The sequence below is a fragment of the Strix uralensis genome, chromosome 16 (assembly GCF_047716275.1).
Source record: "Strix uralensis isolate ZFMK-TIS-50842 chromosome 16, bStrUra1, whole genome shotgun sequence".
In the NCBI taxonomy this organism is placed as follows: Eukaryota; Metazoa; Chordata; class Aves; order Strigiformes; family Strigidae; genus Strix; species Strix uralensis.
This window is the reverse complement of record NC_133987.1, coordinates 15,351,413-15,377,654: the sequence shown is the minus strand read 5'-3', so window position 1 is coordinate 15,377,654 and position 26,242 is coordinate 15,351,413. Positions and strand designations below refer to the sequence as shown.

General features: G+C 36.0%; 1 protein-coding gene across 9 annotated transcripts in view; it reads left to right on the top strand.

Moving 5' to 3' along the window:
• The window catches only part of PARN (poly(A)-specific ribonuclease), a 62,130-nt gene extending 38,303 nt beyond the window's left edge, over positions 1–23,827 (top strand). For 8 of the 9 annotated variants that reach the window (XM_074885443.1, XM_074885441.1, XM_074885440.1 and 5 more), the window contains 3 exons: positions 13,274–13,463; positions 20,164–20,357; positions 22,882–23,827. In XM_074885443.1, coding sequence (XP_074741544.1) covers positions 13,274–13,463; positions 20,164–20,357; positions 22,882–22,934 — 437 coding nt within the window. In that variant the 3' untranslated portion in view covers positions 22,935–23,827. Of the gene's footprint in view, positions 1–13,273; positions 13,464–18,817; positions 20,122–20,163; positions 20,358–22,881 lie in introns of those variants that run through there. The other variant, XM_074885445.1, reaches the window with a different exon arrangement.
• The last annotated feature ends 2,415 nt before the right edge of the window (positions 23,828–26,242 follow it).

Sequence of the window (26,242 nt, the reverse complement as noted above, 5' to 3'; positions counted from 1 at the left end):
TAACTTCTAGTGAGAAGTTCCAGATAAAGAATTTTGTCAAAATAAATGTGGCTCTATTTTAACTAGCTCTGTAACTCAGGAAAGCATTGCTAGCACTTCTTGCATGTGTCATCTTAGCTTCTTACCTCCGAAGCATTCATGGTTTGTAAACTGTATGTATTACAGTTAGTGGTGATACCAGCACACCATCAAAGGCTTGAGGGAAATGCTGTTCATGCAGCAGCAAGTACGTTACAGGATTGGAGAGAATAAACCTTAATCTAAACTATCTTAAGTAAAAACGTACTCTGGGTTGTGCAATCACAAATGATATGTTTGTGAAGTAGCAACTCATCTGAAGTGTCTGAAGCTTTTTACTTCAGACCTGATTACTCTTACTCGGAGTTTGGTCTCAATGAGGTATAGGCTGAGGAAAAAATTGAATAAAGGGTTGGAGTTGTTACACCTTCTTGTCTTTCCAAGAGGATACATCTTTGTGGTGAAATACAGCAAAGTTGTGTTTACTGCTTTTTTGTTCAGATACCCTGATGTACAGAATATATATATAGGTCATTGTAGGTTTATATATCTGTGCCTTTTTTCCTTCCTCTTCTCAAGCTGATTGTTTGTTTCTCTGAGTGGGACTTGCAAAACTATTTGTTTTCAATAAAAACCATGTGTTTTATGCCACTTCATAAGCAGAAAGCCTTCCTAGGTGCTGCTGTGATAACTTCCCCACTGCTGTCACCTCAGTTACTTACCTAATGTCTGAATGCTTGGCATACACATTCACCACTGCTATTTCTTTTTTTTTTTAAATTTTTATTTTTTGTTATGGCAACTACATATTGTGGAAAGAACTGAATGTCTGCAGAATATTTAAACTGAATCTTTCCAGCACTGCTCTGTGTGTGTGTGTCTTTTTTTTTATACTTTGACAAGCAGGGAGGCTTGTTCTGTGTGCTAGGAAACAAGTTATTTGTTTGAAAGCTCAGGTGATTATAGTCTTTCATAGATTTTTATGAAACCAGGTTAGCAAAATCTCATATACTGAAAGCCAGCCAAGCTGATAAACTATAGCAGCCTCAATTATCAAAAAGCTGTGCGATCTTTATGTAAAATCACTTAAACTTCTTGAGGTTTTTTTCCTGTAATAAATACATCATAAAATCAAATCTGTTATTCTGTTTCCTGATCTTAATTCTTTAATAAACTGCTTTGGCAATAAAAGTCACTATTTATACTTGTGATTTAGTGAGCTGTGTTTAAGTGAAGAAACTAGGAAAAACTAATCATTTGGCCTGTTTTTTAACCTGTTTATATAAATATGTCTGTGTTTTCTGGACTGTATAAAAAGCCTTGGAGAACTGTCGAACAACATGATACAATGCAAGATATTGCTGCAGACATATGTTTATTCTTACCTCTTAAATATGTTTCTGGCTTTGAGCTGGTATTAATATGTGTAGTTAAGAAGGCACATGTGCAACAAAAACATTTATGGAAAATAAATGGGTTGAACAGGAAGGGTGTGTGGAAGCTTCCCTGTATTGATAAAGTGGTCAGATTTGCATTATATGTGAGTCTAAACACTGTAAAAACATCCAGACTTATTTTGCATCCTTTTAATAGGGGAACTGTGTGGGAAAAGCTATGAAAATAGAATCAGTTTTGTAATAATCTGCATGGAATGTTAACTGATTCTAAGTCTACCTGATTTTTTTTTAAACTCAGTTCAGATCTGGGAGGTGTCTTTATTTTTCAGTTGCAGCAGTGATTCAAATCTGAATATTTGGCTGAACTAATGTGAAGTTACAGAATTGAACAGCAGATCATTTAAAGGCTGATCTGCAGTCATCCCTTAGAGGATCTTTCATACATACTCATACTGAGTACATACTCAGGATAACCAGTTGATGAATCCGGCTTGTTTCTTAAACTTTTCTCCAAAGCCTTTTTTACTTTTTTCAGCTTTGTTGGTGTTAAAACCAACTTTGCATAGTACAGAAAGACTTGGTCCATCTTCCACTTATTTCCTTCTGAAAAAATAAGTAGGGGAAAGGGCAGTATTTTTATAGACAACTTTGGAACTGCTTCTAAGTTTCAAACTGAATATAGCATGCTTAAAACACATAAAACAGAAACCTTGGGAAACAAGAAGCAAATCCCTTAACCTTCTCATTTTGCTGCTTATAATAATGTCCAAGAATCTTCACTTTATTTGGTTATTCATGTGACTCAAATATGGGCAGACTCTCTAATTTAGTATGAGTAGAAAAGGCTTGCTCTTATATAAAATCTTACTACTCTTTACAGTTGGAACATAAACTTCAGCTTGAAGTGGAAGCTGCATGAAGACAGATTGTTAGTTAACTGTTTCATAATCACCGCAGAGTTCGGTGCCTGCCGTGTCTATATATGCAACTTGTACCTTGTGTATTTAGTGAGGGAGGATTGTTCTTGAGTTCTAGTGGGCTGTGTTCTCTGTGTCAGTTATCACTGTTGAACTGCTGCGTTGTCATGTTAAAGTCAGTAACGAGTTTGTGTAAGTGGTGGTTTAGATGGCTCTAATGTGTCACTTTTTGCAATACACTTTGCTGTAAAGGGATTTCCAAGTTACAAGCACCTGAAAACAATAATGCACAATAAACAGTCTATTTTCTGTTGCGGTTTGCTGTTCAAGGTAGGTAATTAATAAAAATTTCATAACCCTCTAGTTGGACATGTGGGAGATAGAACTTAGTGTTGCCATATTGTACTTCAGGTGGTCTCAGCCTTTCTGTCAAACATGGAGCACATGCTTCTAAAGCATGTGGTGAAAGATAAAGCAGTGTGTGTTCTTACAGTCAGAACTAACTTTTGGTGTAAAACTTCTGGCTCTTATGACGTTAAGCTTGCTAGATAAGTGTGCTTTTGGATGCTGTTCAGCTTTGTATATTTATAAAGTTGTCTTTTTATCTGGAAAGGTTGGTATGAAGTAAGTATTATTTCAATGCTTCTTGACTTACAGGGATGTAGACTTCTAGTCTGGAAATGGTGGGGAAGATGGGAGAGACTTCAGCTTGCCTTAAATTTAAACTCAGTATTTTATTTTAGTTAATAAATTGATGTAACCTTAAGTATTTGAGTGTTTTAACCATTTCAGTATCTCAACCATTCTGGGCAGTTAATCAGTTTGAGTCCTCAGTTAATGCTTTATATCATTTGTAAGCACTCGTTATTCATGGTTTCCTTGAATTTTGTTGCCAGCTAACTCTCAGTGACTATTTAGGTAGCTGGTCTAAAAAGAACTTAGATGCACTCTTAAAGGGAGGTTTCTTTAGATGTTTTTGCACTTGTGGAGTCTTTATAGTCCATCTAAAATATACTCTTAAAATAAATGATGTTACTTGAGTGTGGATTAATTTCTAAAACATGGGAAAAGTCTTATAAATATGTTAGATTTGTAAAGTGCTTGAAAGTAAAATTGGATTTCTCTTCTGAGACATTTGATGTAGTTATATGTTAATGGAAATAATGGACAAGTTTATCAGTGGCACTTCAGAATATACCTGTTTGATTTTTTTTTTTTTTTCCTTAGCAGCTAATGCTTGCTCTTAATTCTCTTTACCTAAGGCTTAGGTGCAGTTTAAGAACATCTATGTTCTGATTATGAGCAAGTTCTACAATATTTTAAGACCACTGGTTCAATTTAAGAGTTATTTTAACTTGAGGATCTTCCCGAGAGTGTTTTTCTTGCTGTTTTAAAATGCAATAAATACACTTAACCTGAAATTTTAAATACATGTGAAAAGCAACAGCTTGTCATAAATGGCAAGCATTGAAATAATGTTAAGTTGTTCCATGTGTTAGTGCCTTGATATATGAGCCCATATAGAATTTACTGTGTGCAAGATATCTTCTTCCTCTAGGCATTGAGTAGACCAATGTATTTAGTCAGCGGGGGAGCAATGGACTAAAGCAGCTGCAGCAGCTGAAATTGTGATGGTCTTTCAATGATTCTTGTTTAAATCATTAATCTTTCTGAACTTGTGAGTTTCTCAGACAGGGCTGAACTTCGTGGTTTGTTAGAGTTTTATAAGATTTACTATAGAACCCTTCTATTTAGCATGAATGCTTACCACCTCGATTTAAAAATGTACACAGGTATTTTGAGATTGTGTGCATCAGTCTCTTCTCACTGAATTTGGGGAAATGGCAGGTAGTATCTAATATATTACCCAGATTGTTCAAAAAATTGTTTTGCATGGCTGTGTTCTTACTAATAAGATGATGTGAAATTCATGTCAGATACATGCTCTGGACAGGAAACTTCCTTAATGTAGACCAAGGAAGCTGGAGTCATACTGCAGTATGCCAAATCCCAGCCATTACCGTTATTTTACTTTTTATTCAAATTATGTGTAGTTTCAAACAGTTTCTCTAGCTTTTTGTGATTTCCCCTCTCTTCCCCCGCATCAAATTTTGGATTCTTAAGATCCACAAGGTTTTGATGTTTTAGGAAAGTCTGGTTTATATTTTGCATCACTGACTTTGCTTATGATGCTAAGTTTGCAGTGTTGAATCTTATGTGCTACATATAAATACATGTGTATGTATACACATGTGCAGAAATATATAAAAAAATTTTGGTATTTCTCATGTTAATTTTGAGTGGCTTGAATTCTTGTGCTGCATCAAAATGGCATTTAAGATGAGAAACTAATAGTTGTGTAATAATTGTAGTAAGATATAATCACCTTGTAGATGTGTGCTTTTACATTATTTTCATGCAAGTTGGATTTTTTTAAAAACATACATTACCTGTAAACTGCATATAGTTTTTCAAAAGATTGTAATGATTTGTTATATGTGCCTGTATGCTGTGTAAGAACTTGAATGAAATGGTTTCACTAGGAAGACCTAAGCAGTTAGTCTGTAGGTTTATCATGGGTAATAGATCTAGTTTTATTTGGCATGTCTTTTTAGATGGGACAGTATCAACACACTTGTTTGATGCAGTGGTGAATATGTTAATACTGGCAATTGGATGCAATCATTCCTGTAGCAAACTGTATCTGATGGGTGAACTCATCACCTGGATAGTTCTTTTTGAAGCACCCAACATGTGGAGCATTAATAGGCGCTTCTGCTGAAAATACCTGTGTTAAGCTTGAACAGTTTTCTGGACAGCACTGCCATGAGGATGTCTCTAAGCTCAGTTCACTAATTCTTGTTCTGAACGTCTAAACAAGTATCAGAAGTGTAATCAAATTTTGCAGGAGTGTGCTTCCTGCAACTGCTCAGCCTTAGCTGAAATGTTTAATTTGCTGGTATTAAAATACAGCTAATGGTTTGTGCCAGTCTTAATCCTTTATGGTTACATAAAGGAGATGACTCTTTCCTCACTCCAACAGTGAGCTCTCACTGGTTTTCTTTTGCTGCTTCTGTGTCCAGAAAAAAATAATAAAGGAAAATTCCTGCTGGTTCAGTGAGGGGAACTGGCTCATCAGCAGGTCAGTAAACACCAGAAACACTAAAAGAGGGCCCAGGACCAGGTGGCTTGGAGCAGGGGCTGAGGAGCAAGGCATGGGATTTCATCTAACAAAGCTGTTAGATGAAATCAGCTGTCTAGCCAGAGCGTGGGTTCCGTTTCTTTCTGAAAAGTATTTCAGATCTGAGTTCTCTGTGCTTCGAGTAGTAACAGACATTGAGACCTTCTATCTGACTAGGAAAGAAACGTTCTGTACACTTTACACTTTTCATTTGTAGATTAACAGATCTGACCACTTTACTAGTACTCCTGGAAATTAAAATTCTCCAGTGTTGATATAAAAACATTTCTATACTAGTAAATGCAGGAATGAGATGTGGCAAATTTCTACTTGTGTTGTTCAGGAATCTTGACTATAGCAAGAAAATGAATTGCTGGCTGATTATATTCTAGTCATGGTTTTACAGTGGAACCTGTGGTATAAATCGTACTATAGCTATTTTACAACTTTCAGCATTACTGATGCAGAATTAAGAGGACTGATTATAGACTTGCCTTCTGGTTCCTGCAGCCTTATTTTTTTCTCATCAGTTGGAAAAAACAAAACAACAACAAAACCCAACACTCTGTACCCTCTAAGTTTGAATAGAGTAGATTTTTTCTTAATACAATGTTGGAACTCTTTTGACTACCTTTTCATTTGATTTGGACTTTTTGAAATGAGTTAATATATTTCACAGCTTTTGTTTCAATTACTGAGGTATTTAAACAGGGTGCAAAGGTTAAGTAGCTTGAATTCTTTCAGTAATTAAATAACTTCATCTTTAAGAAAGTTAAAATCCTTTGTAACAATCTGCATACATGTACATAGTGTGAAATGTCTCAGTGGACTGTACTATCATCTGTGTTCTTTGTCAAGAGAAATATTTTGAGTTTAAAATGCTGTCCTCTTTCTCTGCCATGCTTCATACTTGGCATTTTTTTTCTTCTGTAAAACCATTTCCTTTCAGATCACCTGTTCACTTCCCATTTTCTCTAAAATGGAGAGTGAAATACATACTTGGTTTGCTCTCTAACTTGCCATCCTCATTTGCAAAGTGAAGAACTGCTTTGTCACCACATTGATACTGGTCCCTGCTCTGGATTCAGATGTCGAAAGAGATTACAGTCTTTGTAAAACAGGTTTTTTAAAAAAGTATTTTAGAATCCGTATAGGCACCTTCTGCAATCTTAGGGTAATACAGGAGAAGAAAACAGAAAGGGATGGTCAGCACCATGTACAAATTGGAGTTTTGATACAACCTGCAGATAGTTGCTATTATCAAATATAATTCAGAGACTGTGGATCCTTCAAATTGTTAAATTACTTTTCTCCATCGGTCTCTAGTATGCAGATTCCTTGGAGCAAGAAAATACATCTTCACCAACCTTCATTTGTTGTTTCTGTGCCATCAGCATGCAGCTTGTGAAATTGGGTACAGAGTTAACTAACAAAGTGGATATATTTTGTGACTTGGAAAAACGTTGTCCTAGCATAGTGATTTGTCCTTGAACATTTTGTACTTAATTCTGTATCTGTGTATCTGAATAAAAGTGGTTTTTACAAAATTAAGATTTTCTTCATGGGTGCCAAAGATTGATGTAGTATTTTACCTTAGTTGATTTGGGATTTTTTTCCTAAAAAAAAAAATTTTTAGTCATCTAAATTTCAAAGCATGTGAAAATGATCAGTTAAATAGTGTTTGTTTTATTTTAGTAAATGCAATACAGATGATTTCAAAGAGCTATGTTTTCTTAGAGTAGTTTGAACAGGTGTTCTGTGTTGATGAAATAGATAAAAACTTAAGTTCTCTGACAAAATGTTGAGACATGGCATTTTTTAAATACAGTACCTTCCAGCCTGTTTAATGTTTGGGCAACTGAGGAGCAATGCATAAGCAAAAGTTCAATTAAATTCCCTTAGGAAAGGGGGGGAAAACAGTCATGTTAAGTGATTGAAAACTGGTTGAAGCACACATTTTATGATTGAATGCTACAACTGGTACTAAGAGACTTGAGACTTCCTAATAGTCACATTGAGGCTACTTTCCTTATCACTGAATTAAAGATGGAATAAATCATTCTGCTGACCTCTGAGACAGTCAACTGTAATTATATTTCTGGAAGTACATTGACTAAGTAAATACTTTTTAACTTCTTCAGGGCTTTTGAATTTTTTTTAAGTGATGCTGGGATCCAAAATTACACCGCATTATAGGTTTCAAACAATTAGGCTCTGACTTCCACATGGTTAAATGTTTTTACCAGTAAAATGTTTTTACCAGTAAGTGAATTTTAATGATCTCCTGACCTCAGAACAAACCAAGACTTTCCTGTCATGATGCTTCAGTGCAGGATGATCCTAGATTCATGAGATCTTGATACCTCATTTCATTTAATTCTCAGAAATATATATTTTTTTTAAATAAACTGTTTGCAGTGAGGTTTTTTTCTTCTCTTTAACCTTACTTGAGGACAAGGATCTTGAGAAGCACACTGATGAAGTGTCACTTCATTCAGCAGTGCTGGGCAAGTCTGCTGTAGTTACCTTGGCATGTGCAGAAAGGTTTTGATGCAGCAGCGCAGCTATTATGGAAAATGGAAAGCAGGCAGTCAGGCTTTTTGTAGCTGAATTAGCAGTTATTTTTGACTCCTTTCAGTTACAACTGAAATAGTTGTTTGACTATTTGAAGTAGAACTGTGCAGGATACTTCTGCTGAAAGTGGAGAAAACTATTTTCAGAACAAGGTTTCATCTCAATAAAAGCTTTAGCAAAGGGTATGCTGAATACATCCAACTCAACAAAATAGCTGCCTTGCTAGTGTGGGTTGATGACCAAGGATTTAAAGAAACCTGTCAGTCATATGTAGGTGTCTTAAACTGGTAAGTTAATGAGGCCTTAGATCTGTTTTGACAGTAACAGTGTTAGATGGATGTACTTTCCTAAAACTTCACTGTGCTGTTGAGCTGATTGGTGATGCATTGGTGTGAGCATTCCAGATGAAAAGAATTAAAAACAAACAAAAAAACAAGCCCCAAAACAAAACCACAAAAGAAAACACAAAAAACCAAAACCACAAACAAAACTGCAGGATTTAAGGAACTATTCGGGTTTTTCTGTTGAAATACAAATGAATTTGAATCCTTCTGACCTGCTAACTGTCAAAAGTAACACAGTTTAGCTAAACATTTGTAACCAGATTTGAGAAAATGGTCTAATCCACTACATATAGTTGTTTTTTTAAAATTATTCTTTTGTTAGGGCTAAGAGTAACATACTATATAAGGCAGTTATTCCCAGGATCACTTCTTTCCTGCTGAAGAAACATACTTGTTTTGTAGTCTTCTCGATTCTTCTGCATGCCTTTTGCAGAAATTTTGAAAATCACTGAATAATACAGTAAAGTACCCAGCTAGTTTAGAACTTCATTCTCTGTGTACTGGGAGAGAAGAAAGCACAAAGATTGTAAGATTGAATCTGCACTACATTTCTGTATTAGAACAAGTGCCATAATTCATAATTAGCTCTGGGGTTCTACATGGACTTACTTCAATTGAAGAAACATTAAGAAAGAAAACTAAATACAGTAATTTATTGGTAGGAATCAGTATAACCTGCCTCCTTCCTAATCCTAAAAATTGCTTAAAGAACTGTTCATTTAGTCTGGTGAGGAAGGGAAAGCTGTCCCAGTGCTGTCCTTGCTCTTTACAGTGTTTTTTGTTTTGGCTTGCAAATCAGACCATTTTAAGAAAAAAAATTAATGGTAATGGAGTGATTTGTATCATACGTTTTTATTTGCTTGTTTGGCATGTGCTGGTCCTTTTGGAGGTGTACCAAAGGTTTCATTTCTACCAAGGTTTTTTGTAGTACTACATAGCGCGTGGTTCCAGCCCCCTTGCCAGCTTTGCTTCCTTGTTTTAGGCAAGGGGTAGCCAAGGAACTAGTGGATGGGAGTGAGATTGGGAACAGGCTAGTTTACATGTTTAGATGGAGCAAAGAGGCTGTGAAGGGACCAGGTTTGAAAATGAACTGGTTTGACACTAAGGAAAAATGCATTTGACAAGGCCTACCCTGCATGGAAAAAAACCACTGGGATAAAGTACCAGAAATGGTTAAGATGGGGAAAACTGGTGCCTAATGGTAGTGGAGACAAACAATTTAAAAAGGAAGATAGAAGTACTGCCTTGCCAGAGAAAATAGGAAACAGTGAGTTTAATATTGAAGAACGTTTAGGGTTATGATAGATTGCAAGACCAGTATGAGATAAAGGCATACCCTGAAAAGATTGAACTGGGAAAAAGACAAATTAGAGAGGGGTAGGATAAGAGCAGAAATCAGCAGAAATGTTGGCTAATTAGTGAGAATTCTGACAGGTTTGTGCATCTCTTTCTGAGAGAAGCCAACAGAGCGTGTGCCCAGTGCTTTTTATATAGAGTCAACACTAGCAACTCTCAGTAACCTTTGTAATTCTAGTGAAAGTGGCTGGAGAAGTGCCTTTAAAATTTCTGGTCTAACTAATTAGTTGTGTGTGTAACCGTGATGCCTGGCAGCAGAAACTGTCCAGGTATGCTTAACGGTCTGAAAACTGCATATAGGCTAAAAAAAAAGAGGAACATTAATATTGCTATGACAATTTCACTAATATTTAACATAATATAGGTGAATTATGCTTATGCATTGATAAAGTCCATGGTCGCGTGATCACATACTGTTTCTTTTGGATTTATGGCTTCTCTGGGAATACATTAATACATTTTGCTGTGTAGAAGACAATTCCATTTCCATTAATTTAAAAGATACCCTCTAATTTGGGATGTTGAGTCTTCTGCTGTTTATAAAACACACACATAGCACTGCTCCAGCTCATGAACTTTACTTTGAAACACTGGACAATGTCATCATGAAAAAAGTACACATGCAAACTTCTGGTTTTTTAAATGCAGTGTGAATAGGCCTGGAAGTCAATGAATAAGGCTTGTGGAACCATACAATGAGTAATGAGAATAAAACAAAATACTGAATTAGCTACTCACTAATTGAACACTGTTGATCCGACTGAGGCAGCAGTCCCATGTTTTAAATAGAACATGATCAGATAAGATTAATGTGGCATCTATACAGAGGTTATTTTAAGGCTTCACAGGTGAATTTTTACTTTAGTATTTCATAAAATTGAGTGTTTAGTATTGCAGCCTTAATCTGTGTAGTTCTGTGTATTTATTTTGTTTATATATTGTGGGTTTTTTACCTACATAGTTCACTTACATATTTGTCTGTTTATTAAGAAGCTTAATATTGTCAGTGGCCATCTGTCAGGATTTTGCTCTGCATAAGAGTGAGGACTTGGTGAAAGAGTAGCTTTGTACCACATTCCTCTTGGATCACTCAACGACAGCCTTTTTAATAGCTTGCCTAATAACTAGGGAAGATGCCATCCTCTAGAAATGCTTTTCCTAAAATAATGTGCAATTACTGTTATTCTATTATGAGGCAGAAACTTAACTTTACAGCTGCAACTAATGTAATGAAATGCAGCTATGTGGTGTTGGTTACTAGGTCAGGTTTCTCACAGAAAGATTTGTCTTCTCTCTTATGATTTAAATAAGTGAATAACCCCCCTAAGTTCTCTTTAGTTTGTTAGAATTCACAAAGCATTCTAGCAATGCATTTCTTCTATTGGCAATGCAGAGCGATGTAACTGTTTTTGCTTTGTTTGGCAATATGGACAGCATTCATCAAAAAGCATCAGAGAAAATGTATTTTAAACTTTTATAGGGAGCTGCTCGTCAGTTCAGGACCCTGCAAGACTGATTTATCTGCGTGACTCCTTAGACTTCTCCATATGCTTTCATTTCACTTGTTCAATGCATGAAGAAATATATTCAGTATATAACTTTTTATGTTACATATATATGTACATGCGTATATTTGTGTGTCTATGTGTAATAGGAATGGGTTGCTATAAAACACAGGCCTTATTTCAAGAAAGCAGAGTTGTCTTTGAAAAATATTGACTCTTACACAGGTTTATTTTAAAATTGTCTTTAGGCTGCACAAGGATGTATTTTCCCCCCCCTCCCCCCTTACATAAAGGGTGGGTTTGTCAGGGAATTAAATGGAAGAGCCATAACTTTGGCTCTTGGTTTATAGCAAAACAAATAATGTGAAATGGTTATTGTGTTTTAAGAAATCACTATTTATCAGATGATCCATGGTAACTGTGTGCTTGATTTTAGCAAGTAAAAACATGCTTGAGTTTAACTAAACAAATTTTACCCTGAGGAATGTCAGCTGGCATGCAGTAACTCCAGTGAGCATTATTAATTCATTCATGATGCCTGCACCATAACTTCATGGGCAATAAATATACTCCTAATTCTTACAAACAGATCCTATAACTTCACAATTCAAAACAAATACAAGGAGTGTGAAAGGAGGTATGCATAACATCTCTTTGGTTAGTGCAACAGTCTCATGAGGCTATTAATCGTAATTGCTGGTATCTATTTTTGGGATTAAATATACAACAATGTTGCCCAGTTTTATGTGCGTTGGAAAGACTTTGCAACATCTATATGCCATGACTGGTATTATAGGTAATTCATTTCACAGTAGCCTGGCCAATATGCAGGATAGATCATCTATTCTGAAAGAGGAAAAAAACCCAAATCCACCTATCTTCCTCACCTTTTCTGAATTGGGATGTTGGAGCTTGCTATTTCTAGTGCTTGGGCTAGAGGTAATATGGAATAGCTGTGTTCAAGATGACAACACTTCAACTAGAATCAGAAAGTTGAATACACATCTGAAATTTCTACCAAAAGATTGGAATTACATAATAAAATCAGGATTTTTGTCTCCACTATTACGGTATTTTAAAATGTGCGGCCCAGGTATATGAAAAACAATCGTTTGTTTGTTTGTTTTATGTTTAAACTGGTTTACTTGTAGGTTTACAATACTTTCAGTGAGTTAGGCTGAAAACAGCAGAGGACATCAGTTGACAGTTTAATTTGCTGATTCATCTATTATAGTGATGGCTTCAGGCCAGAGCTTGGCTTGCAGACTAAAGGCTGAGAGCTGTGAAGATGCTGGGACTTGAAGGAATGTTGGTAAATTGTTGCTGAGTGAAGGCAGTGAAAGTTTGTTCTTTATTTTTGAAGTGATTCTAATTTTGCATTGACAGAAATCCTTCAGCCTTGAACTTGCAGTCTTTTTTAGTCAAATGGAGACCAAACATTAGAAAGATACAAGGATGGAACAGCTGGATATTAGTTAAGTGCTGCTTCCACGAATATCTTGTGCAACCAAAAACGCAGCTCAAATAAGCTTATGTTTCACAGCAATCAAACAGAGTTTTGGCAAAGGCTTTGCAAATGTCGTCTTTTCCTGGCAGACTTGCAAAATAAACCTGCTGGGTTAAGTAATGAGACTAAAAGGGAAAAAATCCAGGAAATCTTTTCTTGCCAACAAGCAATCTGGAAGAGGGTTGTGACTGAAGAATTGATGGTTTCTAATTTAAAAGAAAAGTCTTAAGCAGATTTAACCCTTTTTGTATGAAGTCTGGCTCTGAGAGTAGTTTTAAATATTGAATTCAAACCTACCATGTGAATTTAGAGTATGGCATTTTTTTTAAAAATCACTAACAACGGAACTAGAAGTTGTTTATATGAACAGAACAAATAGCTCACTGCCTTCTGCTTTTCAAAATAAAATTTCAGGAGAGGGCATGCTGTCATTTAACAGTGTTTTTTATATAACATCACTCTTCTTCCCCATAGCTGTAAACACCAGCAGGTATGCTGAAAGTTATAGGATCCAGACATACGCAGAATATGTTGAGAAAAAACATGAAGAAAAACAGGCAAAGAGAAAATGTACGGAAGATAGTTGGAAGGAGATGGAGAGAAAGCGGTTAAAAACTCAATGCACGCCTTACGTTTCCCAGAGTCGATACTACTGTGTTAACAGGTGAGACTTTTCCTGCGTTGCCAGCTCTTGTATTTTTATTGCATTTTTATTAGAAGTCTAGCAATTTTCAGGTAGTTCTTAACCAATAGGTGACTCATTTTCTCTACATATTTCTTTGCATATAAATCACTGGTACATCAGCTGTCACAAGAATATAGGTAAAGGAGCAGAGGGAGTTTTGTCACAAATGTGATTAAGCAAATTTTTAAAATATTGGCATCTTGAGGGCAGGTTGAATCACAGCTTCTGAGCTTGATGTAGCAGTACCATTTCTTATAAGCAAAATAAAACAAGTATTTTCTTTATTCATTTGACACCTCTGAATGGCTTGTGTCGTCTGGAAACTTAGCTGTCATCTTACAACCTTGTAAAGGCTATCTTGGTTTTTGGATGACTTTCCGTGGTGATAATACTGCCACAGAGAAGGGTGTAAATTGCCATCTTGAGCAAACATGATGAAGTCGTCCTTATGCTTCAGAAAAAGGAAGGCAAATGATGCTTCTTGCATGGCTTTAAGATTTCGGAGTAAAACTTGAAAAGGGTTTTTGTTCATTATTTAAGGACAATTTAAGTCAGGAGATGCCGGTTTTGATTCTAGTACAGTATGTTGCTGTGTCTATTTCTTGTTCCATTTTTACCCTCTCATATTAATCACAGGTTTTGGATATGATGGTAACAGGAAGCTTCTTTCTCAGTCATCTGTGTAGCTGTGAATGGAGAGGGTCTTTTAGTGTTAATGTAATTGTGTAAGTAACCTATCAAGTTACTGCCATTCTTTCTCCTCCCCTCTGCCATTCTATTGATTCTATACAAAAAGAAGTTTCAGTGGACTGCATAAGTTACATTTCTGTAAGGTGGTGTTTCGTTTTTTTTGTTGTTTGGTGGGTTTTGTTGGGGGGTGGGTGGGTTGGGTTTTTTTTCTCCTGGTTAGACAGACCAAATGAGATGGTCATAAAACTAACACTGAGCTCTTTCTGCTTTATCTTTCTTCGGAATGCTGTGATAAGTTCTAGCTCTCATTATATCTTCCTGTAAATGTTATCTGTCATGTAACAAATATACTAAACTTGTTCTGTTCTTCTCACTTACATGAGCTTATGATTTGCCTACTTTGTAAAATTAAATGCAGGTGTGTATTTTGGCTAGCTGTCAAATGTTCATGGCTTTTGTCATGGTGGGAATTCTAAATGTGTTAGAGACATGTTTGATCCCTAAAAACCATATGGAGGAACCTGGTGATAAAATCTGTATCAAATGAAGTTTAATTGAACTGTTGTACTTAGGAAAACTTGGGGGTGCATCCTGTGAAGAGTTGAGGAGCTCTAAAGATCGTCCAGGCACTGGTTTACATGTGGCTAAGGTTTAGGTGTATAAGTCTGTATTAAATAGTCTCAAAATACTTAACATATCTTGAATCTACTGCAAAGAAATACTAAGTCCTAGTTTTATTTCTACTAGAGGGAAGTATCTCTTCTCAATGAACATTGCGTTTTGGGTATCTCACAGATTCTAGACAGATGGTAAGAGTGGCAGCTTATGGTTTGAACCATAGACAACTTAATCTTTTAACATATACTTTAGAAAACAGTAAATGCAGAAAGCTGATTTGTTGTTATCTTGCAGAGAAGTTTGAGGACTACTTACAAATGTATAATTTGGAAAAATGCTGAAAAAAATTTTCTGTGACTTCTTTCCTTAAGATATACCGCAGTAAGCACTTCATCTCCTTGAAAATTTTTAATCTATATTCTAGTGTTTTAAAATTCCACAAGAGCAGCCTTGGTTTTAGATGATCAACACTTTGATAGCCTTGGAGAGCAGCCTTTATTTTGTTGATAGAACTTCTTTGTCATTGATGTTACCTAAATTTTTGTTCTCTTATTATTTCATTAATAAAGATGTTTGGTTCTGTCCTAAGTTCCCTTTCACGCAGATCTTTTGACATGTTTTTCTTATTTTTATTTGTAACTACTTAGATTGTGTTCTCTTGTCAACTAGTCTTTTGTAAATGTATCCTCTCAGGTGTAATCTGGTTAGGTATAATGTGGAACTGCAAACCTAGTGGTCTTTCAGTTCAGTCAAGATGAACATTTTTCTTTTGTTTCCAAAGATACCTCAAAGCTATTATATTTTTATATATTATCTATAACCATTTTTATATAAGATACAATAAATATAAATATTTATATAAAGCAATTGGGACAAATATATATGTGTGCATGTATTTGTGTGTCTATTTGTCCAGATTGATTTGAATCATATATAGTTGAGCACTCAATACTGTGATGTATCTAGCAGCTGATCTCTTATAATAGCTTCATGTTACTACATCCTTTATTTATTTATTATTTAATAAGCTTGCTGCATCAGTTTCTGCCAGGGAGCACAGCTGCAGAATAGCTGTTCTTCTCCATGATGACAGTATATCCTGGCTACTTTTTCATTCAGTAGTGAAGTTATTGGGTATTTCTTGAAAGGAACTTTTGTCTTAAATTGACAGATTGTGAAGTTTGCAAGAGAAGTTCTTTAATGCCTTCTCACTAAAAAAAACCCCTATAGTCCCATATTTACTCTTCAGAAAATATAGTATAATAGTGTTAATAGCAGTCACAGGGTAAAATCACTTATAATTAATATATACTGCTTGCATATAACTTATTACTACTGCTAGATATCGAAGTTAATTTTAATAGAAACATGCCTGATTATTGTCAGGTGGAGAAGTAGAGGAAAAACTGATGCATTTGACAAAACTTCAGGTAGTTAGTAAGATCACCTTCTCTAGGGCTGTTCACTATTCAGAACACACTTTTGTAACGGATGTGTCATGGCCTCTTGTGTATTATACAGTACCAGCTATGCTGTGCTTAGCAAATAACTGCCTGCCAGCTCTGCCATGACTGCTAAATCCTGCATGGATTTAAGATCTTTTCCTTAGCTAAATAGTGTTAAACCATAGCATGAAAAATCAGATAGGGTACATTCTGTGTAAAACTAGATATCGTGCTCTACTTGTTTTGACTTACTCTAATTTTCCTGATCATCATCTAGGAATGAGTAAAATAGAATAAGGCTAATGCAAAAGACTTACACTAGTATGAAGTACAGAAAAGCAATAATGTCATTTTGCCTTACAAATTTTCTAGCTAAACCCAGGAGTTCTGCATCTTCTGTCAAGTTGGGGTGCTGTTTGTAGCACCCCTTCCTTGAATGCCTTTATTTTGCTAAGAATAGTTTATCTCATTTTTGAAATGTCCATGTATTTCTGCTGATGATTTTTGGGGGGGGTTTTAATAGAAATGTGTGTTTATAGTGGTTTATTACTAACTAAAGGATAAGAATTGGGAAAAGCTGAGCATCAGATATGGGTAATAAGTATTGCAAGCAAATTATTATAGTATTCCAGTATTCTAGTGTTATTTCAGGTGATTTCACCTGCTCTTAAGCTGACATGACTGATTTTTATGATGGGTCAGTAACTACTCCCCCATACACCCCCAGTGTTGTTCAAAGTGGCAAGAGAACACAGGGTTTATGTTTTCTTTGAATGAAATTTGCTTGAAGTTGGAGGTCTGAATATATCCAGGCCGATTCAAGATGCTCTGTTGTGATGACAGTGGTCCTTTTAAAAGCAGGACATGCATTTCCAAAACAGAAAATAATGTTACATCATCATAATTGTTTTCCCACCTTTTGCCCCCCTTCCACTTGCTGATTCTTTCAAAATAATTACCATGGTGTACTAGTTGGATTGCTGCTATTTAGTAGCTGAAATGATATTACAAAATTCATGGGCGGTTTAATCAGATGGAGTCCATGGTCTTTCTGGCTGTAGAGTGATATGTAAGTCCTCCACATCCTGTTGATTCATCAAATTCTGTTTAGTACTAATGTTGCTGGTCATACTGCTGGAATTTAACAAAAATACTGTATTTTTTGTTGTTAATCTTAGGATTGTACTTAATGGCAATAGAAATCAAGAATAAAATCTAGATTTTCTGTTTCTACCACCTTCTTCCAGTGGCATTCATCCTCATCGGATTTGCCAGTGGGCTGGCATTAAAATAAGTCAACAGAAGGGAGAGGTTGGGGAAGGAGGACTAGTGGAAACTGCTGTCATTGAAGAGGCTTGAAACCCCACCTACCATCATCACTGACTGATGGGAAAGTTATATTGTGTTCACTGAGTGGATTTGCCAACTGGCAGTGTATGATAGGCTTTTCTTATGGTGGGGTGTTTTGGTGTCACCCCTGTCCCCCTTCCTCCACGGTCTGCCCCCCCCCCCCCCCAAAATAAGCAAACAAAAAAACCCAAACAACTTGGCTAGTAATTTTATTTAAAAAATGAGAACAATCTCAATTTCAATATACAGAAGAAATTTCAGAACCTTTTAAAATATATTCTTTAAAAAAAAAAATAATTACTGCCTGAATCAGTTGAGGACGCTAAACAGGTATGTCTGAATTGCGTAATTACTGATAGCTATTAGTTTGTTTGGTTCTTCCACTTGGTTTAGTTGTTTCTCAGAGTAAGGAAATTAAGACAGGAAATATTCCAAAATAGCTGGTATAATTAGAAAACTGAACTTTCCTCTGAGTAGTGCTCTGACTGGTATATACAACCATACTGATTTGCTACTGTTACCAAGTGAAGAAATAATGTTGCTGTAGTCCTTGAATCTTATTTTAGGTCAAAGAAGGAAGACACAAAAAAATCAACCGTTAGCCATCTAGAATCCATGCCACCAATGAACGAATGTAGAATAAAATTAGTATTTTGTGAGAAAGTAAGACATCAACAGTTCTTGATTATAAAATATATAGATTTTTGATTTTGTGCTGCTGTTTTTTTGGTTTTTTTTCCCCCTTAATGTATCTGCAGGAGGAACATAAGGCCTAAAATTAATTTTTACTTTGTACTTTGGTACACAGCTAGATGTGCACTGAAGGTCAAGAACTTGTTGCTTCTTATTTGCAGTAACTTCTAAAGAGTCTTGAGTTGAAAAAAATTACATGCAGCCATAAGATCTTTCAAAAAGGGAGCTTCTTCCTGCAGTGAATGTAAGTTCCCTTCTAAGAGCCAAGTGCTCATAATATGTCTAAGAAATCTTGGGCTAGTGAGTTTTGATTCCTTACGTATTTTTCAGAATATCTTTTCCAAAAGTAGAATTCTTACAAACTTTTCTAAACAATGTTTTAAAAAAATATATAGTGGTTTTTTATTTTCTAAATGCTTTTTTTTTTGCTAGACTTTTTCTCTTTCCAAACCTAGTTTTTGCCTTACAATATTGAAATGTGTGTGTAGGATAAACAGTCCTATCCAGCTTTTTGGCTTGCATCTTTTACATCGGTAGGTGCAGTATGACTCGAAATGATGATTTGTAAGAAGTCATGCAAGAAGGCCTTCTGTGTGTGAATGTTTGGAGGAAAAGCCATCTATTCATCAAAGTAAATGGTGTTTGTGCTTCTAAAGTGGAAGTAAGAGCATGAGGCGTAATCATATGTTTCATGTTTGTTTATTGCCTTTGGATATCCCAGAAAGAGTCTGTTTTAAATTGCAAAATGTTCAGCTGAAAAAATTCTACTTCAAAGCCAAAACTATATAGCCAAATTTAACAGTCCTTTAGCTGAAACCTTATTGAAACACCATAATTCCCTGCTATTACTGATCAGAAAGGAAAAAATAAAGTAGCTTGTAAAGTTTTGTTCTATAACTCGGTATTAATTTGTATTTAAATAAAAGAATAGAACATGACTTAGATGCATACAGCCATTTTGTGTAGTTCTTAATGCAAAACTAAAGGTTTGTAAGTCTAAAACTACCCTTTTTTTAAAAGTTGGTTGTTCTAAAAGAGCGCTAAAATAAATATTTGAGTAGCTGACATTCACATATCTAGAAGTTTATGGGAACTCTTTCTGTAATTAGCCCCTTTGCTACTGCATTCTTTCTTATACTCATGCTAATTTGATTTTAATATTGTCATTTGTCTTTCAAGGAAACTTAATAGCATGCCAGTTGAACAAAAATCTATGCAGTGTTGTTTTGATGTATGCTGAATGAAATGGAGCTCTAAGTTCATCCTCATACTGTATTAGTCAGGCTTCATTCAAATACAACCTATGAAATGAGTGTGCAATTTTTTGTGCTTTTTATTTTACTGGCCTGTTGGATGGTAGGACTCTTCAGTTTAAGGCCTGATATAAAGTTTATTGTATGGATCTTGATAGTTTTCTCTACCTTTATATAACAGAAATGCTTTTAAAACTGCATATAGTTCCAGGAGAGTTAGCATGCAGAATCCTTCAATGTCAAGATGTGTGTTTGAGGCTTAACAGTTGTGTATAACTTAGTGTCTATTGAGAATTCTGTATGAGAGCTTTCATAACTAGAAGAGAATAAAAATTAAAATTAAGCAGGGGTAGAGAACGGCTTTAATTACATTGAGTTGAGTGATCTCATCAGAATAAGAACTAAGCCTGAGACACCTATAGCACAAAGAATTAATACCTTCATCTACATAAGATTGGATTAGATAGCAAATTTATGAACTTTATAGTTAATTCAGGTCTTCCAGATAATGTAATTTTGTGGTACACCACTTAATACAGTTTATTCTACTACCTTCCTAAGCATTTAATAGATGTACAACGACTAGTACCTTCTTGACTTGTTCATAGTCATATTTCTTCTACATTTCAGTTTTACAGGTACCAGTATGGTTGGAAAGAGAAGCATGAGTCCTATTCAGGAAGAAACTGGTTCTGATGATATGGAAGAGGAAGAAGGCCAAGATCCAGAATATGATCAGACTGAGTCCTGTGCAGAGCCACTTCCAGATGGTAAGAAGAGAGCCAAAAAGTTCAAAAAGATCAAGACAGAACAAGTTCCAGCAGGTAAGCACAATGTTCATGCGCAGGGTTTTCTGTTCTGTTTGGAACTGCCCTAGGCCTGAACAGGATTGAAGTTGTTTTCTTGAATGTCTTAACTTATTGCAAAATAACTTATGACAGTGACTTACTCTGACATATGTAGATGTAATAGATTTTTTACTTGCTTTCTTCCTTAAAATAAAGATCTTTGAATATTTTTAGCTATTCTTAATCTTTTTTTTTAATGTGACTTTCTAGTTAAGGTTACCCAATATCTTTTGCATATTGTGAGCAAAGTTGAAGGAATTCTGGAAGTAGGATGTTAAATAGATTTCCCTGTTAATCCAAAAATTTATCACGAAATGTAAGGTTAACTTAACGTGGATGTTTTCTCTTAAGCTTGATTGGATGGAGTCACAGCATACTTGAATGCACATAGTTTGACCTGCCAGATGCATGTCATTAGACAACCTCTGTTGCTTGCAAATGAATCCAGTTTTAATAAACCTACCTGTTGCCCTGAAAGCTAATATATGTGCCCTTTTAATTATTAGCACTTTAAGACTGCATATCCTGATAATGTTGCAGTAACATCCCTTATTTACAGTTATTTGTGAGATAAGATTTTTCTGTAAGTTGAAAAAACAATGGAATTTCTCAGTCTGGTCAGAATATTATTTACCTCTACAGTTAAGCCAAAACTTTGACAGTCTACCTGTGTGCCCCTCACCACTCTTCTGGCACACTGCTTGCCATAATGCTGTTTTAGGTTGAGTGCAGTTTGACCCAGTCAGACTGCTGTTTTATATCCCCCAGTATGAATAACTAGGCTGCAACTCTACTGAAAATGTTCCTCTCTAGAACATTTCCTGAGAATGTGTTGACTTCCTGAGACAATGAAAGGAGTAAGCTGCCAGACAGGTGCTGATCGACTGGGCCCTTAAACTTATGCAGGCCCTTTAACTTTCTGGGTGCTTTGTATTTATGATTCACTTAGCTGTGGGGTTTTTTTCTGATAACATTTGGCAAGATGGTGATGAAAAGTGAATGTATTTAAAATCCCTTCCAAACATACTCACCCTTAACAGTTCTTGTAGTCTAGCACACACTCCGAGTAAGCCTTTGCTTATTTGAAAGGCTTACTGAACTGTGAGCAGATCATTCACATTCCATGGACTGCTAGTTGGTGAAGCCTGAGGAATCTCACTTTCAGTAAAAGAAATACTAGGTTTTTTGTTGTAAAAGTATTGAATTGTGGATTTGCTCAGGTGCTAAATTTTTTTTCTTTCTTCTGTTATGTATTTTATATATTTTCTTTTTTTTCAATCTGCTTTAGAACTCACAATGTAATGCTTGGAAAATCAATAGTGTTTCTAATACAAATTACAAACCCAAATAATCTTTTTCTTCTAAAAACTGTTTTGAAGTATACATTAGTATATGCAATGTTCTGTGTAGTGTTTGTAACCATAGCCTTTATTGTTCTTTATCTGGTTGAAGACTTTTCAGCTAGGGTTGATGTAAGGGTTTTTTTGCAGACTTCAATACTTACATAATTTTTAGCCGAAGTACTTTGAACTGTATGTCTGACTAAACACCGGCAGGTGAGAATCACCTTTTTCACCTGATGTTTTTGCTAGGTTGTGTGAATTACTGCAGCCTGTACAAAAAATAAAAAAAGATTAAATAAATAGGTCACATAAATTTAAACCTGAAAAGATTTGATTTTTATTGATCTATTTATTGTTGATTCTATTTCAACTTGTCTTAGTAATTTCTGACAGATATTTATTATACTATGTTAAAAAATTAAGTCATATAACTATTGGTCATCTGGAGCACTGCCTATATTGAAGTATATTCAAATATTAATATTAATAGTTAACACTTCAGTATCTGATTTAGTCACTGTTATCCGGAAGGTGGTATTGTATACCAAACATCCTTTCTCCTCATTTGATAGAGGAAGATCTTTCTTAGCTGAAGCTGTGCTTGGAAATGGCTTTCTTCTTGTAGTTCAGTAGGACAGTTGCAAAATGACAAGACTGTCTACTGTAATTCCAACTATAAAATTCATGCTCTGTATTTGGCATTATGGAAATATACATTATTGGCATTAGTGTGATTCATCTTTCTTCTCCAATGAATTTGGGCTGCAAATATTCTTCACTGTCTTAACTGCAAGACTTAAACAAGACTAGCTGCAAGTACACTTGGAAAAATAGTATTATGTGACTTTATCATGCCACTTATTGCAAAAACAAATTACTTGGATCAAAAATATTAATTGATTGCAAAATATAATATTTACCATTTGGGTAAGAAATTTGACATTAACCTTTTTTTAAGTGCCTACTCATAAATGGTTTCTTGGTTTCCCTTTGTAAATATTGACTTGCCAGTAATGTATCTAGAGCCTTTCTCTAGAGGAGAAAATACGTCTTTGTATGCTCTGAAAGAATAAAATGATTCTTGATTTAATTTTTATTCCTTTCAGCATTTGTATATTGAAGTCTTCAATATATTGTTCCATGACTCTGTCTTTTAGGAAGCCTCACAACTAGTTCCACTGGAATTTTTGAAGTCCCTGAAACATGGTAGGAAACAACTGCCTTAACAAGTGGAATTGATTGAAAGCAGTTGCGAGAATACACCTCTTGGAAGCCATACTTTATTTAAATAAAGTGGTGTTAACAAAGCAGTATGTGTCCTGAAAATCAGTTTAATTATTTTAAACTGTTTACTGAACAATCATTGTCAATTTTACTTGTGTGTATATTAACTAGTATATGATTTGTTGTTGATCATGTGAAATCCTTGCTGTCGTAAATGATGTTAGACTTAAGAAGCAAGACTAAATGTATTTTGGTAACCTACTTTGGCATGCTAGCTATGAAATGTACAAAAAGAACTGGCACTCTATGATTTCGTGCTAGGCTGTTTCCTGTGCTTGAAGGGAGTTACCACAAATCTCCTAATCTTAAGCTATTTTTTCACGCAATATCAGTATGCTGTCAGCATTCTTGAAACAGGTAGAACTGCAGTTTCACATATTGGTTTCTACCAGTTAATTTATCTGGAAATCTTTTTCAGTTTTCCATTCTCTACCCCCACCCCCTGTGCAGCCAGTATTCATCTAAATACCAAGTTTATACATACCTTACCCTTTCAAAAAACTGTAATTTACAAGTTTCTCAAACATTAATTTCCTGGTGGGAGGTAGTTTTTCTTTGTTTTCCAATCTATTGCTGTTTTTACTCTTAAGTCTTGATCTGTTTCTTCCCCCCTTCTTCCCCAGCTTGTGGGGGTTTTGTAAAAATGTTTTTTGGTACCTGTGACAAACCTGCTAACTGCACCAGCCCTTTATTTGTTTAAAAAAGGATCTGCATTGGTAGACTTCAGAAAATGTTTGATATTTAACATTTTTGTATCATGGAAATAAAAACAAAATATGTATTTCCATAAAATGAAAATTAAAGACATTTTCTTAGGAACTGGTTGGTTTTATTATTTATTAGCTTCTGAAATTTTTTAGTGAACTTTTTTTTTTTCCCTTCAAAAATATAACAATTTTTTGTCAGCCTGTGATTAGCATACCCTTTTGCTCCATGGACTACTTTCAAGATGTCTGTGATATGTAACCAAGAAAACAAGGCTGTTGTCATAAGATTTAAATCGCTATGCATTTCCCTTGGAGGGGGGACAAATAAGAAGAGAGTTCTACAAATCAGCAAGTTCAAAACCATTGCTGTGGAGGAGTGCAGTATTAAGAACGCTTCATCAGATTTTATTTACGTTAGAATGGGAACCACGGTCATTTAAACAATGCAATAACCTGTTTCAAGGTATGTCAAAATTTGTGGGTTTTTAATGATTGAGAGCGCTATCTTGAACTTGCATTGCAAAGGGAAAAATAATTTAAAGATGTTAAATGTGAGATGTTTTATTTCTAACCTTGGAATAGTACCAGAAGTAGTATAATTAAGTTGTTGGTTTTTTAATAGCAGCCAAATCATCACATTCTCACACTAAAATGTGGGAAAGAAGATAGTGTTGTTAGTGATGCAAAGGGAAATTAGTAACTGAACTCTTCTGCTCTCAAGGATCCAAAGACTTTTCTTCTCTGAGACTCATGACCTTAGGAGTAAATACTTAAATCACTTTTGAGTATCCAAACCTACAAAGAAACTGCAAATTTAGTTCTCAGAATATATGTAACACTTAAAGAGAAGTTATATAAAATTCTCATGTCTTATGGAGGTGATCCAGGTAATTTATACAGTGTTCTCTCCAAATGTTGAGGGGGTGTTATTAACTATATATCCTAAAGAACTGGCATACATGATTTGGAAGGGAGCTTAGAGTCATGTCAAAAGGCTACAGAAGCGTTTATAGGTTAAGAGGCAAGGAAATCTCTGCTCAAGAGCTATAGAGGCCTGTGCTGTCACAGAGAATCCACGTGGAGTCTTTACCCTAAGGCCATTAGGATCTCCATGGTACTGACTTCCTCCTGAAGGGCAACATTTACATACCTGCAGGGAAAACAGAAGTCTTAATTGCATTACAATACAATCCCTTAAAAACTTGTTTCTTCAGAGTAGGACATGTATATCCTTCTCTAAACTACAAAGGTTAATAGATATTTCCACTTTCCCAATATTTCAACCCTCCTCCCCTTCCAAAAGGTCATTTTGAGAAGCAGGATGTTATTTATCTCTACCTGTAATTAATACCTCTTAAGAAAATAGTGCTCTTAATTTTCTAGTCCTTATACGTGTTTGATTTTACCAGTTAACACCTAGGTAAGCTTCTGAAATATGACTGGATGCAGGACTGTAATATTTCTAATGCTAAGTTTGGGTGGAGAATGTAGGGGTCAGTGACAGGTGGTGTCCGAAGAAGGAGCTGGCCTCATTCTTACCACATCAAACCTCATTATTCTGTGGGGTTTGGTACACTTCCCATCCTTTTAAATGGAATCATTAATTCTAGAAGAGAAAGAATGTAGCTTCTTCCATTTAGATCCACATTTGTTTCCTAATGTATGTTTAAAATATGTGTGTAGAATATAGATCTTTACAGCATTTGTTTCTGCAAAAGCTGTCATCACTAGTCTTCATGGCTACAGAATTTCCTGGGTCTTGACCTCTGGGGGTTTTATGTACGAGTACTTCGCTCCAGAGGTGTGGCGAGGCATCGGTCTGGCGTGGGTCTGGCTGTTTCATTAGGGAGCTGGGATAGCTGGTAAGTTGCTGAGAGGCTATGTTTTGGCCCAGTAAAAAGTCAGTGTAATCTGTGTAATACTTTGATTGCTTTTTTGAATTACTTTTTTTCTTTCATCCCCTCTTTCTCCCCGGGGTGGGGGAGGAACCCACGGATCCGTTCACTTTTGGAGCGAGTGTTTTACTTTCTAGTTGGCGGAGCAGCGACGGCTACACCTAGTGCGGTGTCCTGCAGAGTTGCGCCTGTTGAGGGCCGAAGCCGCCCCGGGCAGGAGGACCCTCCTCTGTCCCTTCGGGTTTGGCGGGCGGTCGGGGCGGCGCGGGCTCCCCGCTCCCCTCAGGGCCCGGCGGGAAGGGGCGGCGCAGCTGCCCTCCGCGCCGCGGGGTGGCGGGCCGGGCAGGGCCGGGCTGAGGTGGAGGCCGCGAGGAGCCGGGGCAGGGTGAGCCGTGTGGGGCAGCGCCTGCAGCCGCCTCAGGGTTGTTTCTGCTTTCCAACTGTGTAAACCAGCCCACATTACCTTGCTGTTAGTAGTACTTTGTGAAAGATCTTCAGCAAATGGCAGGGGCTTTACAGTGACCTTCCAGGTGACCTCTTCCCTTCCTTGTGGTGAGTTAGAAGTGGCCTGTTCCTCACCTTTGGCTGTGAGGGGGGCGGGAGATGGGAGCTGCGTGAGGGTCGGGGTTGAG